Source organism: Conger conger, chromosome 7 (genome assembly GCF_963514075.1).
Source record: "Conger conger chromosome 7, fConCon1.1, whole genome shotgun sequence".
Classification (NCBI taxonomy): Eukaryota; Metazoa; Chordata; class Actinopteri; order Anguilliformes; family Congridae; genus Conger; species Conger conger.
Genome location: NC_083766.1, coordinates 206870 through 221558, shown reverse-complemented (window position 1 = coordinate 221558; position 14689 = coordinate 206870). Strand labels below are relative to the sequence as shown.

The 14689-nt window shown below is 42.0% G+C and overlaps 2 protein-coding genes across 3 annotated transcripts; both read right to left on the bottom strand.

Moving 5' to 3' along the window:
• Nucleotides 1-1829: 1829 nt before the first annotated feature.
• Nucleotides 1830-5666, bottom strand: cnot8 (CCR4-NOT transcription complex, subunit 8). The gene is made up of 7 exons (XM_061248791.1): nucleotides 5508-5666; nucleotides 4618-4817; nucleotides 4224-4417; nucleotides 3739-3900; nucleotides 3237-3381; nucleotides 2811-2921; nucleotides 1830-2677 (listed from the first exon to the last, which is right to left on the bottom strand). Exons 2-7 carry the CDS (start codon nucleotides 4732-4734, stop codon nucleotides 2549-2551), a joined length of 858 nt encoding a protein of 285 aa, XP_061104775.1. The 5' UTR covers nucleotides 4735-4817; nucleotides 5508-5666; the 3' UTR covers nucleotides 1830-2548.
• A 696-nt stretch (nucleotides 5667-6362) lies between these two features.
• fam114a2 (family with sequence similarity 114 member A2) lies at nucleotides 6363-14687 on the bottom strand. Of its 2 annotated transcripts, XR_009709140.1 has the most exons (14): nucleotides 14552-14687; nucleotides 13582-13897; nucleotides 13096-13195; nucleotides 12753-12943; nucleotides 12524-12658; nucleotides 12088-12246; nucleotides 11698-11821; nucleotides 11444-11529; nucleotides 8939-9067; nucleotides 8601-8740; nucleotides 8139-8211; nucleotides 7967-8020; nucleotides 7709-7860; nucleotides 6363-7656 (listed from the first exon to the last, which is right to left on the bottom strand). XR_009709140.1 is itself a non-coding variant. In XM_061247925.1 (13 exons), exons 2-13 carry the CDS (start codon nucleotides 13879-13881, stop codon nucleotides 7759-7761), a joined length of 1593 nt encoding a protein of 530 aa, XP_061103909.1. In that variant the 5' UTR covers nucleotides 13882-13897; nucleotides 14552-14687; the 3' UTR covers nucleotides 6363-7758. The 2 variants fall into 2 exon arrangements, 1 of the variants encoding a protein (XP_061103909.1); XM_061247925.1 differs by having other exon boundaries at nucleotides 6363-7860.
• Between the last annotated feature and the right edge of the window lie 2 nt (nucleotides 14688-14689).

Genomic DNA, 14689 nt, shown 5'->3' with positions numbered 1-14689 from the left:
CAGGCCCCGATGGCATATTCCCAAGGGTACGCAAAGAGATCATTTATAAACCACCAGCAAGTATTTTTAAACACTCTTTAGAAACTGGTGTACTCACCTTATACAATACTCTTGTTAGGCCACACTTTGAGTACTGTGTGCAGTTCTGGGGACCGCACTAAGAAAGATATAGAGGCACTGGAAAAGGTTCAGAGAAGGGCAACCAGATTGATTCCATGTATAAAAGATAAGAGTTACGAGGATAGACTTAGGATGCTTAATCTCTTTAAGTTTAGTAAATGGAGGCTTCGGGGGATGTGATTGAGGCTTTTAAATTCATTAAAGGCATTAACAAAGTGAATTATAGGGGATTCTCCAGGTTGAGTTCGGTTAGCAGAATGAGAGGACATAAATGGAAATTGGCAAAGGAGAAATTCCGTACAGATATTAGGAAGTATTTTTTCATACAGTGAGTGGTCAATGGAACACCTTGCCAGGAACACTGGGGGGGGGGTTTTCAACACCAGGCTTGATACGGTGTTAGATACTATTTAGCTTTTAGGCAAACTAGGCAATTGCTGCACTTAGGGGTAGGAAAAAGCGAGCATTGCTGGGCTGAATGGCCTGTTCTGGCCATGACCTGATGTTATGTTATGAATACCATATTAACCAGCGGAGCACGGGAATCCCCTATAGCTGGGTTCCTCTCCATTTCTTCCCATGGGGGAGTTTTTTTTCTCGCCACTGTTTGAGGGTTTTTCTCCTACTAGGGCAGGGGTGTCAAACTCCAGTCCTGGAGGGCTGTGGCGTCTGCATGTATTTGTGGTTTCCTTTCAATCAGCAGCCAATTCAGGCCTTGAGAATAAGGTGTGGACTCTTTAGCCAATGAAAGACTTTGAAATGCATCTCTCGTGCAGAAAAACCAAAAAACCAGCAGACACTGCAGCCCTGTACGAGGGAGTCGTTTACCACATATGCTATTTGGGGGCTTAGGGCTGATATTTCCCTCCTGTTAACTCTGTAAAGCATCTTTGATAGTCTACTGTGAAAAGCACTACACAAATCAAATTGAATTGAATGAATGAATAGATTATGATTATACAGCCTCTGATGTCAGGGTCAAGACTACCCTCAGGCACCAATAAAATCTCTAGAGCTGTTGCAGCCAGATTTTCTTCAAATATGAAAAGGATTAAGTGCGTTTAAAAATCAGCATTTTCACTGGCTAGGAGCAAACATCTAATCCTTTGGGGAAATTAGACACTAATAAGTTACCATTAAAATACCAACATTGTTTCCAGCAATTTTAAGAAACTCCATTTGCTGCTAAAATTATAGCCTTTAGCAGCCATGTGGTTAGAGCCAATGAGGTTCAGAATGTCCTCTCCCAGTAAGAAAAGCAAGACTGCTGGATTCATGGTACTACTTGCTACTATATGGGGAATTTGAATCCGCACAGTAGCAATGTCGCAAGCGCATAATTCAAAACGTTGAACACTGAGGTCCAGTGTGCCTGATGCTTAGATAAGAGATTCAATCATTGCTTTAGCATTTCTGCACAAAGTGCACTACCTTTAGTGAACAGATCTCAGCGTATTTCATACTCTGTATACAAGTAATACAGGACGAGAACTCTGCATGGTAAGCAGAAGGGAATTCTTTTGTTTTTGGAATCTTAAATCTGACATCGGGCTACTTCTAGAAAACATGGCTGGTAAAATCATTTATTGAATCAGTGAGCAATGCATTCACTGAACATGGAAGAATGCTTTTAATATGGCAAAAATATTTTGTTTCTCAATCGTACGAACATCTCAAACTTTGGAGAACATAAATACTAAAATGTCACATTCAGCAGATAGAAAACATTTTAATATACAATTGTTAAAAACAATGTGAGATTAAAAAAAAATAGAAATCGCAAACATCTATTAAACGTAGCTGCGAATAACTTAAGTACAACTTACAAAGAACTTTGATGTATCCCTATCCCTACCACAAGACCAGCAAGGTTTGTGACTAAAATTTTTCATTCCACTAGAGGAAAAATGGTAAAACATATCAGGCTCTTTGAAATTTTACATTTTAATATACATACCTTTCCAGCATAATTTAAAATCACAATTCCTACAAACACGTATCAAACAGTGATCCGATTCAAAACATCTGCAAGAGATCTTGAAACACAAACTGGTCAAAAGACCGGTTCAAGCAATGTAGGAATTGTGAGAAGTGATTGCGGTTGATCCCACTGAAATGCTCAGTCTCAGCAGCCGTGAGCAACACAAGCGCTGGTCCCTTACTTTAAAAGACTGGATTCCAAACTGTAATAATGCTGTAAAACAAAAAAAGATAAAATGATCCAAATACCATCATAATGCAAGCTAGAAAGGTTCAGCAGGGGATTGTGGGAACTGAACTGAATGGGTTCTGAAGCGTTTTAGTCCCTCAAGACCAATGTCCTTTCACAACTGTGGCATCTCACAGAAATGCGTGTCTGCCTTCAGGAAGGGGGTGGGGTGGGATAAAACAAGCCAATGGTCTGCTTGGTGCCGCGGGGCTGTGCTGGTCAGTGCTTGTTGTTGGTCTCCTCCTGGGACGAGGAGGAAATGCCGTTCTGGTTTTGGGAAGAGCCGGACCCCAGGCCGTACAGTCGCCCGCAGTACTTTGCGTCGTCGATGTTGTCTTCAAAAAACAGCTGTACAGAAAAGAGAAATTACGTCACACAGTGACACCTCAAATAACTGGGAAATAAGAGCTCAATAACCTGGGAAGAAGCGGTGGTGGCTCGTTATCGTTAGCCCTTCGGCACGTCGATGTTAGCGAGTTACCTCCTTCATCCTGAAGAAGGCCATGCCTGTGAGCAGAGAGTCGGAGCCTGCCTGGTGCTGCCGACCAATCCGCTTCAGCTCCAGCTGGTCAGCCACCTCCTGGAGCCCCCCCTGACACAGGGTACAGACACAGGGTCCAGGGAACATGCAGTCTCTCAAAATGCTTTACTTGCATGGAGAAACATAAACGACAATAACTTGCACTATATATGTACCTGAAATGGCAGATACCAGTGTGCGACTGAAGTGACTCAATCAGCACTGTCGCAAACAGGCATGTACTCACGATAAGTCAGTGCAAGCCGCATCCATCTATCAGTTTCCCAGCTGACAAATCTACAGAGGTTTCACAAATCCGTACAGATCTGTAAACTGTACACACCAAACCCAACAATCGGTGAAGCAGTCCTCCGTCACTGCGCTTACCTTCAGGTTCTTGCAGCTCTTCATGAGGTACTTCACATCGTAAATGGCAGGAAAGAAGAGGTTGAGGATCTGAAAGAACTCGTGCTCCTCTTCAGGAAGTCGGGAGTCTGTGAGGAGCTTCACCAGGTATCCAAAATCATACCCACTGCAAAGAAAAGTGTCAGTGCTTCACCAGGTAAAGTCATAGAAAAAGCATCAGAGCTTCACAATCACCACAGGTGGCAGTTTAGTACAGGGGTGTGCAACAAGGACCGATCCATTTCAGGATTTTGTGCCAACTTCTGCTCTTAATAATTTAATTGACTCAATGATAATCTGATCAGACATTTGTAAGCACTGGCTACAGCTGCAGACTGCGAGTCTCTCCAACAGTACAGGAGTGAACAAGCCTATATATAGAGCCATCAGAAAACTCAATCGAAGGTTATTGGTTGTAACAAGAGCGGCCCAAGAGACCAGAGTTGTGCACCCCTGATCTCACAGAAGTTCCACTTCCACTTACCTGTGGAAGGAGAGCCACTTGACATTTTCACACAGCACCAAACCGGAGGTCATCAGGAGCTCTGCGAAGTAAAGCGTATCGATTCCTTCTTCTTCATGCTTTTTGAACTGCAGTCCAGAATTCTGAAGAAGATCTATGGAGTCCTGAGAGTACATATCCTCTCTAGAAAGGGGAAAAGAGAGGAGCAGTATCCATTACAGAGAGTTATACACGTTAACATATTCTCCAGCAGTCGCTCCATAATTACATCTCAACAGTCCTCATCAGAATTCACAAGGTTGCTCATTTCCTAGCTCTTGCCAAAATGAATGTGAGATGTACCTTATGGATTGCTGCTGTTCAGCATAAGAACCGAATAATCTTTCAGATAGGATACATCGGACTCAAATGCAAGCGATTATTAAGTCTCAGGAACATTACATGTGATACATTTTAAAAGTCACTCCCAAGCCACCAGCTTGAGTGAGATGTGCACGTGCACATACGTGAGATTAAATTTGAAGTTGAACTGCCAGGTGGTTGTTCCAGGGGGGTAGTCGCCATCCTCGTTCATGAACGTCAGTCCGAGCTGGATGATCTTCAGCAGGTCCACATTGCAGCGCAGGAGCTGGTACTGATAGTCCACCGTGCTGCGGAACTCCCCGATGGGTCTGACCACCACGCCGGGGAATTCTGTGTCCTGAAAGCCCAGAGCAACACGGGACATATCCTTAAGCGGCTTAACCTACTAGGAGCCACAATAAAAAGCATTTTACACATGCATTTAATTCGAATACAAGCATTGGTCGTGTATGAAATGCAGTTTAGTGCTAGCTACAGATCGCAAACGTTACATTAATTATCCGTCATCAGGAGTGTTGACAGAAATTGAGTGGTTACCATTGCGATGTAATTATAACTCTGGATAATTTGCCGGATTTTCCTCATTTCCTCCTCCACGTTGCTGGCCCAGACCTCGCAGATAATCTGACTGGTATCCGCGAGCGCGGCTGGCATTTTGCACGGTTTTTGGAAACGACTGAAAACTCCTCGGAAAGGCAGCACTTCGGGGGAGCAGTGCACGGACTGGGGCGAAAACGCTGAGGAAAATAAGCCATTTAAAAACATTAGCCGTTATCATAGTTTTGAAAACTGTTAAAATGTCAGCTAGCCTCATTAGCCAACTTTGTCTAGGCTAGACTACAACCCACATTGGCTGGCTAAACATCTGTGCAGAGCAATTAGCTAAAGTAACGTTACAATTACTTTATAACGTTACTGCTTGCTAGTTACCAGCTGGTTAACCACACAGGCCACCAGACCGACCGCCTGGTTAAATGACTAACGTTAATATATCTTAGTTACTGTGCACGTAACCAGTTAATAATAAGAACAATAAAACTGGACATGACTACGTTTAACTTACCCAACGCCAGTGAGCTGTGAGCAAGCTAGCTAGCTAGCTACATTAGCGATTGTTAAATACTCAAAGGCCTGCAGTAAACTAGACCGATAGCTTACTAACAGTGCTGAATGAAAATAATAAATACCAGGAAGAGCACGAAATCCTGAGTTGTCGGACAAATTACTGTTAGCTAGCTACCTTCGCCAAGTAACAGTTTTACACATTGCTACATAGCTAACGTTAGCCTACCAATCAATCTACTGCTTACAATTTACCTGCCGAACATTAGGCTAACGTCCATAACAATTTTAAAAGTAGCCCTTCTCTAGCCGTCAAACGTAACATATATTTCAGTGATAAACAGATTCCAAATCGTCTACTATACCTGGCCTGTGTTTTTTGCGATTTCCTTCCGTTTTGTGTTGAAATAGCCGCTTTATTCTAACCTAGCTAATGTTCGGTAGCCAGATAGCCATTCGAAACCGCAGGAACAGTGGCGCATGCGCATTAGGTAGCTTGTGAGCATTTTCAACTTTGACCCTACTACGTTTCTGCTGAAGTCACGTGTTAATGACGTCGCATCGCAGCGCGCGCGTTCCCCCCTCCGACCCTCAACATGGTTTTATGTGAAAAATGTTTGCCATGGAATTCAAAAAGTCAAATCCAAATCCCTACTTTTCAGTTCATGGAGCAAGCACGTACTCTGCAGTCATCAAAACATAATTACAGACAAACATCAACAACAAGTCCTTTAAGACATTAATTAAAAAATATTATCTTAGACCCAGTAACTTTGAACCTGCCAATCATGTCATCCATTTTAGGAAGATAATATTTCCATCGTAGTGGTTCACTGCTCCAAGCGATTGTAACTGGCAGGCTTCCCTTCCAGTGTATACAATACATGCATTATGTCTATTGGGGAACTCTTTATGGTGCAATAAACTCTTCAGTCACTGCTTGCCATGTAAATGTGGTCCTGGTTTAAGTCGGGTATAGGGTTTACTATAGGGTATAGCTATGGGTTTGCCAGTGATAAGAGGTGTCTTCAGATTGCCTCTTGAGGAAGGGTGTCATTAGCCCCAACAAGCAGATGTAATTCCAAAGAGTTGTGAAGGTTCCTCTTCTTTATTAGAAGTATCTGGACAATTGTATCCTTGTGCAACACTGCATCTCATGTGACATGGTATTATGACAGACTGCATCCAGCCGGAAAGGAAACGGGAAACAAAGCACTAAAAACATTATTACAAAAGCAAGTTTAATTCAGATAGACAAATACTTGTCAGTTACACAATTGAAAGGGTAAACTAATACTGTATTTATGGTGATATAATATGGGTATAATTTCAGGTTGTGGTAATGTAGTCACTACATGAGAAATCAATCATATTTTCTGCCTGGGTCTGTATAAATGTAAAATAGAACCCTTTTATTGAAGGCCATTGTGCCAGTAATACTTGTCTTATATGATTCAACAATAAGAAACAAATATACAGTATAATTATACACATATTAAACTGCCAGTTATAATTGAATATACAATATAATTATGAATATCCAGTAAAATTATGAATATCCAGTATAATTATATGCCTATTAAACTGTCAGTTATAATTTAATATACAGTAAAATTATATATGTATTAAACTGCCAGTTATAATTATAAGAGAAATTACAATACAACTACATTGGGAGCTGGAAGGCTTTCAAGCCAAATGGACTGTAACATTGATGTGTCAATAGCACAACTAACTGCGTGTGAGAAATTAATAAAATATTTGCCAAAGGAGTGAACACCACTGAAACCTACAAGACAACAGTAAAGTATAAGCAGCATTCATCAAAATGTATATGGCCAGAGACCATATTTGAAACATTTCACACACATCTAGGCACTATAAGGAATAAGTGCTAAATGTCAACTCAGAGAACCAATATTGTACAAGTTGGATAAGAGCATCTGCCAAATGCCATTAATGTAAATTTATTTTAAAATATGAAACTGGGCTTGGGGCATGACAAGGAAAGAACTATGAAAAATATTTATTTATACTCTATACTTTATACTATTCCTATGAAGTGCACTATATGAGGTGAATGCTACCAGAAAGTTCTGAGCACTGTCAAAATCATTATATTTACCATCATGACAGTAAGAAGAAAATTATTCTAGAAAACTTTTTATTTTATTTCTGCCCTTGAAAACCCTACTAAAGAAAGATTAGGATTTGTATTAAAAAGTATTTAAGGGACTAATAAACCTTAATTTAGCGTGGAAGTAATTAATTTGAAAGATCTTTACCAAATTATTTTTTTCCACCGTTTTACAGCTCTTTATCTACTAACTGTACAAAAAAACCAGCGTGATATTTATCAACACCTCGCTTGTCTACATGGGAGTAAATATGTCCGTTGCAGAAAGAAGCCAGTGACATCACGGTGACATCACACACAGCGTTCCTCTGTGATGAAAGAAGCCAGTGACATCACACAGAGCGTTCCTCTGTGATGAAAGAAGCCAGTGACATCACGGTGACATCACACACAGCGTTCCTCTGTGATGAAAGAAGCCAGTGACATCACACAGAGCGTTCCTCTGTGATGAAGTTCCCTGTTGGCACACATGAGCGCTGTCACTGCCCAGTGGAGTCAGCCCTCCTCTGGATGTGGGACACCTCTAGTACTGGCAGTAACAGCTGGAATGCATCCTGGATGTACGATGCACTGTTGGAAGCCTAAAGACCAGGGACAGATCATACACAAGTCACATACTGACAAATTATACAAGGGATGATTCATTATCTAATTCTGAATCAACACAATATGTTCAATAATACCAACCTCCAAAAAGACACCTGTTATTAATGGGTTAAGCACATCTCCCTTCTCATTTGACTGAAAAATAAAACATATTCATGTTATTTTTTCCCCTCTTATTTCTTTATATATATATATATATATATTATTTTTATTTTTTTTCAACTCTGATCAAAAAAGATGAATACAGTCTTACCCCTACAGTGGTTAAACAGGAAGTGAACTTCTTGGACAGGAGTGATATCTCTCTGCACAAAACAACTGTGATCCTGCAAAAGAGAAGTGCTCTGTAACTGGAGCCCGGAGAAAAAACACAAGAACAAGACATCCTAACCCTGTAGATTCCAACAGGACAGCCCTAATGATTCAGAAAAAAGCCATGCAGCCAATTGTGGTTAAAGCCGGGAAGGAGGTCTATTGTGACAGGGTTTTGGCAGAGTGGGTGTGGTTAAGGGGAGGGGCCTACTGTGACAGGGTTTTGGCAGAGTGGGTGTGGTTAAGGATAGGGGCCTACTGTGACAGGGTTTTGGCAGAGTGGGTGTGGTTAAGGATAGGGGCCTACTGTGACAGGGTTTTGGCAGAGTGGTTGTGGTTAAGGATAGGGGCCTACTGTGACAGGGTTTTGGCAGAGTGGTTGTGGTTAAGGATAGGGGCTTACTGTGACAGGGTTTTGGCCTGTTCCAGAGCAGTTGTCTCTTTGCTCTCACAATGAAGAACAAGTTCTGCCACTTTGTGGAACTGCTCTATGGATCTGGCCGTCAGCTGGGCTAGGCTCCTGATAGCAGAGGAGTGGATGGCCTGCAGTCGGAGAGCACATGCAGATTAGAACACACATGGTGCAAAGAACAAAAAAAAAAGTCTACTTCGTATGTTTTGTCGCTGTAAGAAACACTTTAACACTTAATAGTACAATTACTAATGCAGATAATGCAGATCCAGGTGCGTGCAGCAAAAGGGAACACAGTGCTTGTGCCCATGCGTAACCACAGCACATACCTCTACAGTGTACGGCTTCACCTCTTCTGCTCTGGCCTGGACTTCCTCTTCAGGCTCCTCCCCATCCTGTTTTCTGCCCTCTGCTGGTCTGCTCATGTCGCTGATGCTGTCGTAAGCTTTCTTTATGGACTGAACAAGAGCCCCAAAACAGCAGCCATCAGAACTCCAGCAAAGCAACACAGTTTTATGGATCATGGATTTTTTACAATGATTTCTTGTCCACTCCGAGATTTTAATTCTATTATGATTGTTATGCCAACATTGTCATTATATTAAAATGATCATTATGAGTGGTACAAATCAGCAGTGAAGGGTGTATAAAATGCAGGTCACTCACGCACCCAGGTAAAACAAAGTTAATTCTATTTTATATATACAGTATTTATAGCATATCGTCTATTCAGGGATATTCAGGTTGTGGAGCCACAGAAAACAGAGTCTGTCAGGTGAGGAAAGAGGGGACCTCAGCAGAACACTATTAGCAGCCATTTTGGAATTTTATGCATTCTCCACAAGATGGCAACAAACCACAAAGTTTCACATTAAAGCTTTGTAAAAGCTGAATACTAATAGTCAAGAGGTACAGTAGGGTGCAAAACTTTGGACACCCCTGACCAAAAAGCTTTTTACAATTAATATCCAAGTGAACAGAAGTGAACCTGACCTCTAATTGGTACAATGTTAAACATGTCAGATTTTAAAGCAAGATAACTTTTTCTTTTAATTTTTTACAAAATAGGATTTATCAAAATAATAAAAGAAGGAAAAAGGCCCTGTGTAAAAGTTTGGGAACCCTGTCAGTGAGTAATTTGTAACTCTTCCTCAACTATAACAGCTTGTAAAAGCTTCCTGTAGCCAGCTAAGTCTTTCAATTCTTGCTTTTGGAATTTTCCACATTCTTCCTGGCGGAAGACCTTTAGCTCAGAAATATTCTTTGGCCTCCTTACATGTATGGCCTGTTTGAGATCTCTCCACAGATTTTCTATAATATTCAAGTCTGGGGACTGTGGTGGTACTGCAGAGTCTGTTGCACTTCAAAAACAGCTCCTGAAATTTGATGCCAAAAAAGGTTGACGTTTTACAACAAAAAAGGTATGATGCTTACGGCTATATAGATTTCCTTTGGAGGTCTGAGTGTATATTTACATTACATTCCAGTAATGGCATTTGGCAGACGCTCTTATCCAGAGCTACGTACAGTTGATGAGACTAAGCAGGAGACAATCCTCCCCTGGAGCAATGCAGGGTTAAGGGCCTTTGCTCAAGGGCCCAACGGTTGTGGGGATCTTATTGTGGCTACACCGGGATTAGAACCACCGACCTTGCGGGTCCCAGTCATTTACCTTAACGACTATGCTACAGGCCACCCCCTTTCTGAGGAAGACAGAGATAAACAGACAACACATTAGAGGGCATTTTCAGTGACGTGTCCCCATTGGTGAGCATCTAAATACATACTCAAAATATTTTATTATTATTCAGCATACTTATGAAGAAGGAGCCAGCCTGTTTCTCAATAATAAACAGTAGTGAAATTATGGAATGTGTTTGACCTGTTGATGGGGCTTGTGTATTTGACAAAAACTTAAATCAATGGACCTCAATGAATATATTAGTATAGAAGATGGTATTATTGTGATCATTGTATTTATTTTGATGATCTTCTCAGCCTGTTGCTGAGGAGAGCTGCAAGGAGAGGGAGTTTGGGACAGAGAGGTAGGGGAGGGTGAAAGGCGGGGGTAAGTGCAAACACTTTTTTTCAGGATATAGTTTAGTAAGCAAAATAAAGCATGTTACGCCTCATAAGACCCGTAATCTCATTTGTCTCCAAATGTCCTTTTTGGAAAACTGCATTGATATAGATTAAAAACAATCCAGAATGCTCATTTTTGGTGATATTCTCCTCAAAGTTTAAATGGGATTTGTCCAGTGTTGTGGCTGTGGCTCCACTGTGTTTCTAACTGCGCCAGCCTCAGCTACAATCATCTGAATCCAGCCAAAAAAATCTAATATTTTCACTGAGGGAAAAAAAACTTCCACTTTCACTGTGTTTGAGCTTCTGTAGTTTTTTTTTTAGTAATACTTCTGAGTAATTCTGACTCTTGGAAAACAAACCCCAAAGGGTTACCGTTCAGAAGAGATCAGCCTGTAGTCACAAGACTATAGTCAAAAGGGTTCAAGAATAGTAAGTATTTTATTTTGGGTACGTCATTCTTGAGCTTGCGCCAAGAAAAGGGCCAATAGGGGTTAACTCTGTACCATTTAGAGTTCAGGTTCTCTTTCACTCACATACAGATTCATTGTAACAGACCAGGTGTGCCCAAATAATTTATAATACACTATGTTTATAATACACTGTATATAATCTACTGTATGTTCCTCCATCGTTATCCTATTAACTACGAGGTGGTATATGTCTAAGCATTGGCTTCATCTTTAGCGTTTTATATCAATTCAATAAAACATTGTTCATGAGGGAACATGAGGGGATAAAGTGCCACATACCCTGCCAAGTTTGTCCGCACTTGTTGATAAGTGCAGCTCTGCCAACACATCAGACAATTCCTTCACAAACTCTGTTCCACCATCATCTGAAGAGATCAAATCAATGAAATCACAGATATATTATTCTGTTTTTACCTAAACCATGTTTTACTAAAATCAGTTCTTATACCACTGGACTCGCTTTTGACCTTCTTCCTAATAGAGATAACATCCTCGCAGGACTCCGTGCCCAAATGTACAAACTGAAATCTCACCTTTCTTCTCCTCCACCTCTTCCTCGTCAAACTCCACCAGGGAGAAAGGCACTTTAATCTGTTCCAGCTCCCCTTTCAGCTGGGCCAGTTCTTCCCCAGACATGCTGGTCAGAACAGACTTCACCTGCCGCCAAATAAAAAGACGACATGACACAAACTCATCCCCAAAAATATATTAACAGTGCAAACCTACGCTGGCACCGCAGGAGACCATGTGAACACTGTCTGGCCTGGTGCCATTCAACCAAGACGACCAGAAAGTTAGGTTTCACTTTGCACTTTTAGTATTCCATGGGTTCTAATAGACCAGAGAAACTCAATAAAGTGTAGAAAATTATTTGATTCCAAAACAATGGTGTATGTGAGGCAGGTCTGGTCTGTGGAGTTTACCTTCGCCTCACTCTCTCTGGACAGGATCTCCAGGGCCTCCAGGTGGGATAGACCCTGGTATTCATCAAACAGCATTCCATAATGAGCCTTCTTCTCCGTGTCTGAGGAGACCTCCTCCGCAGTCTGCTTCTCCTCTCGTTCTTTCGCTTCCCTTAAAACCTGCCAGAGTCAGAGACACATAATCCAGAGTCAGAGACCTATAATCCAGAGTCAGACCCATAATCCAGAGTCAGAGATGCATAATCCAGAGTCAGACCCATAATCCAGAGTCAGAGACCCATAACCAGAGTCACAGACCTCGACCATAAGACAACAAACCTCCGGCATCTAACACACCCTTCAAAACCAGTTTGAGTTTGGTCTGTATTGTCACTCTGCATTAACGGGCAATAATCAAGGTTCACAGCACATCTCTCCTGCATCAGAAAGGACTGACCTGTGACAGAGTGGACGTCGTGATCATAAGTCCTTTTGTTTTTTTAAATCCCGGATCTCCTTCCGCAATTACATCCATGGTCTTTTTACCGATGAACTCCAGAGCATCCAGGCCACCAGTTATAACCGTTTTTCCCTGGGAAAGCGGATATGTAATCAATGCACAAGATAAAACCAGGACAAAACACAAAATGGCTGAAAGGTCCATGAGAGAAAGATGCATTTCGTACGGTGCTCTGGACAACGCTGGACAGCGATGACAGCATCCCCATCGCACCTCCCAGGGCGGGAGCCCCGTCCGCCTCCCCCCGGTCCTCCTCAGCCTCCTTCTCCTCCTCCATGATCTGCGCCGACACGTCCACAGGACTGGGGATGCCAAGCGAAGTCTCAGCTTTCTCAATAGCCTGGGATATGCCCTGACCTGCAGGACAAAGAACATGTTTCTCACATAAAAACCTGAACACACACCTGATATAAGACCCCATCACCACCACCACCAAGTAAAGATAAAGCTTTATGGCGTCTGCATAAGTGATTAGCCTGGACTCTGGTTCCGGGGCTTTGGTTCCTCACCTACAGAAGCCACTGTGGCAGAGGCAGTTGACATGATGGACTTGCCCCAGCTGCCCCAATAGCCCCACCCTCCCTGAGCCACTGCTGCCTCGCTGGACTTCTGAAAGAGAGAAAAACATCCAAACATCACTGCAAGCAGACTGGTGCCTTCATGTATGCAATAACATAAGAGGAGCAGGGACTTAATTAGCATGTGTTCCTGATGGAAAAGGTGTTGGTTCACCCCATGCATACACCCTAACCCTAACCCATTCACCAACAGGAATGTAAACTGTGATGGTTTTCTGCACTGTTCTGGCCAAGTGTCCGAATGATCAACAAATCAGTTCCATTTTATCAGTCTTGTTGCTTGAATTGACATGGGGTGAAAGTTCTGGCACAAAATACCTGCCATGCAGGTATGTTCTGCACGTTCGAGGCTGTTCAAAATGTGTCCTTCCCCCCCCCCACTCATGGGTTACTCAGAGCACTGAAAGAATAACCCACCTTTGTAGAGTCATCCTCTTTTTTCGAGACCTCTGAAGCCTCCTCCTTGGGTTCAGGCAGAGGCTTGTTCTCTGGTCTTTTTCGGGTCTTCCGGACAGGGGCCACGTCGGTAGTATTCACAGGGGCCACGTCGGTAGTGTTCACAGGAGTCACGTCGGTGGCGTTTACAGGAGTCACGTCTGCGGCGTTCAGGGGAGTCTCTGCTGGGCTGTCAGTCACTGGAGAAGGGGCCCGCTTGGATTCCATCTCCTGGCCTTCCGACTGGCCCTCAGATTCCTTCTGTCCTTCAGTGTCCGACATCTTAAAACATACCTACCTTCATACGGAATACCGACATCTTAAATTCCTACCTTCATACAGACATCTTAAAATATCCTTATCTGTTTTTAATAACTAGTTTATAAAATTAAAATAGTTTAATAACATTTAATAACTATTATTTTACTGGTTGTGACATATAAATTGACTAAATATCACAGGTGATATAAAAAGTTTAGGGAATTAAACCGTGACTGTAAATATTTACACACACACACACATTTTGAAAAGGCCGATGGTAAGCAAGCTTAGCAATAATACATTAGCAAGCAGTTACACTTGCATTTCAGAATCACGTTGGTAGAACAAGAAACATCTGGTTTCCTAACCAGTTGGCCGTGTTATTCCACTGTTGATGTAACGTTTAACATTTGTTCATGCTTCGATCAAGATAAGTTTGCAGGAATCAAAGTCAAAATTACTGCGGTATGAAGTATCATTTGTATAATGTCGCTGACATTGCATTTGTTTCTTCAAAATGCTTGCTTATTTGAGTGACACGAAACTGACTTTCCATGCTATTTGCTAGCTACTGTTAGCTATGTAGTCAACAGTAGTCTGGTAACAGCGAACTAGTTTACTTTCCTCGTTCTTTCCTGGGTTAGATACAAATTATAAATATAATGAAACGAAATAAAACACGTTCACAAACCTGTTTCAATGCGGAGAAATATTCCACACCTCTTTAGCAAATGGATTTTGCCCTGTCAGCCACGTCACTGTGGAGCGTGGATTAACGCGTTTGTTTTTGCTGAAACAGGAAATTGTCATGGGAATTTCTTCTTCCGGT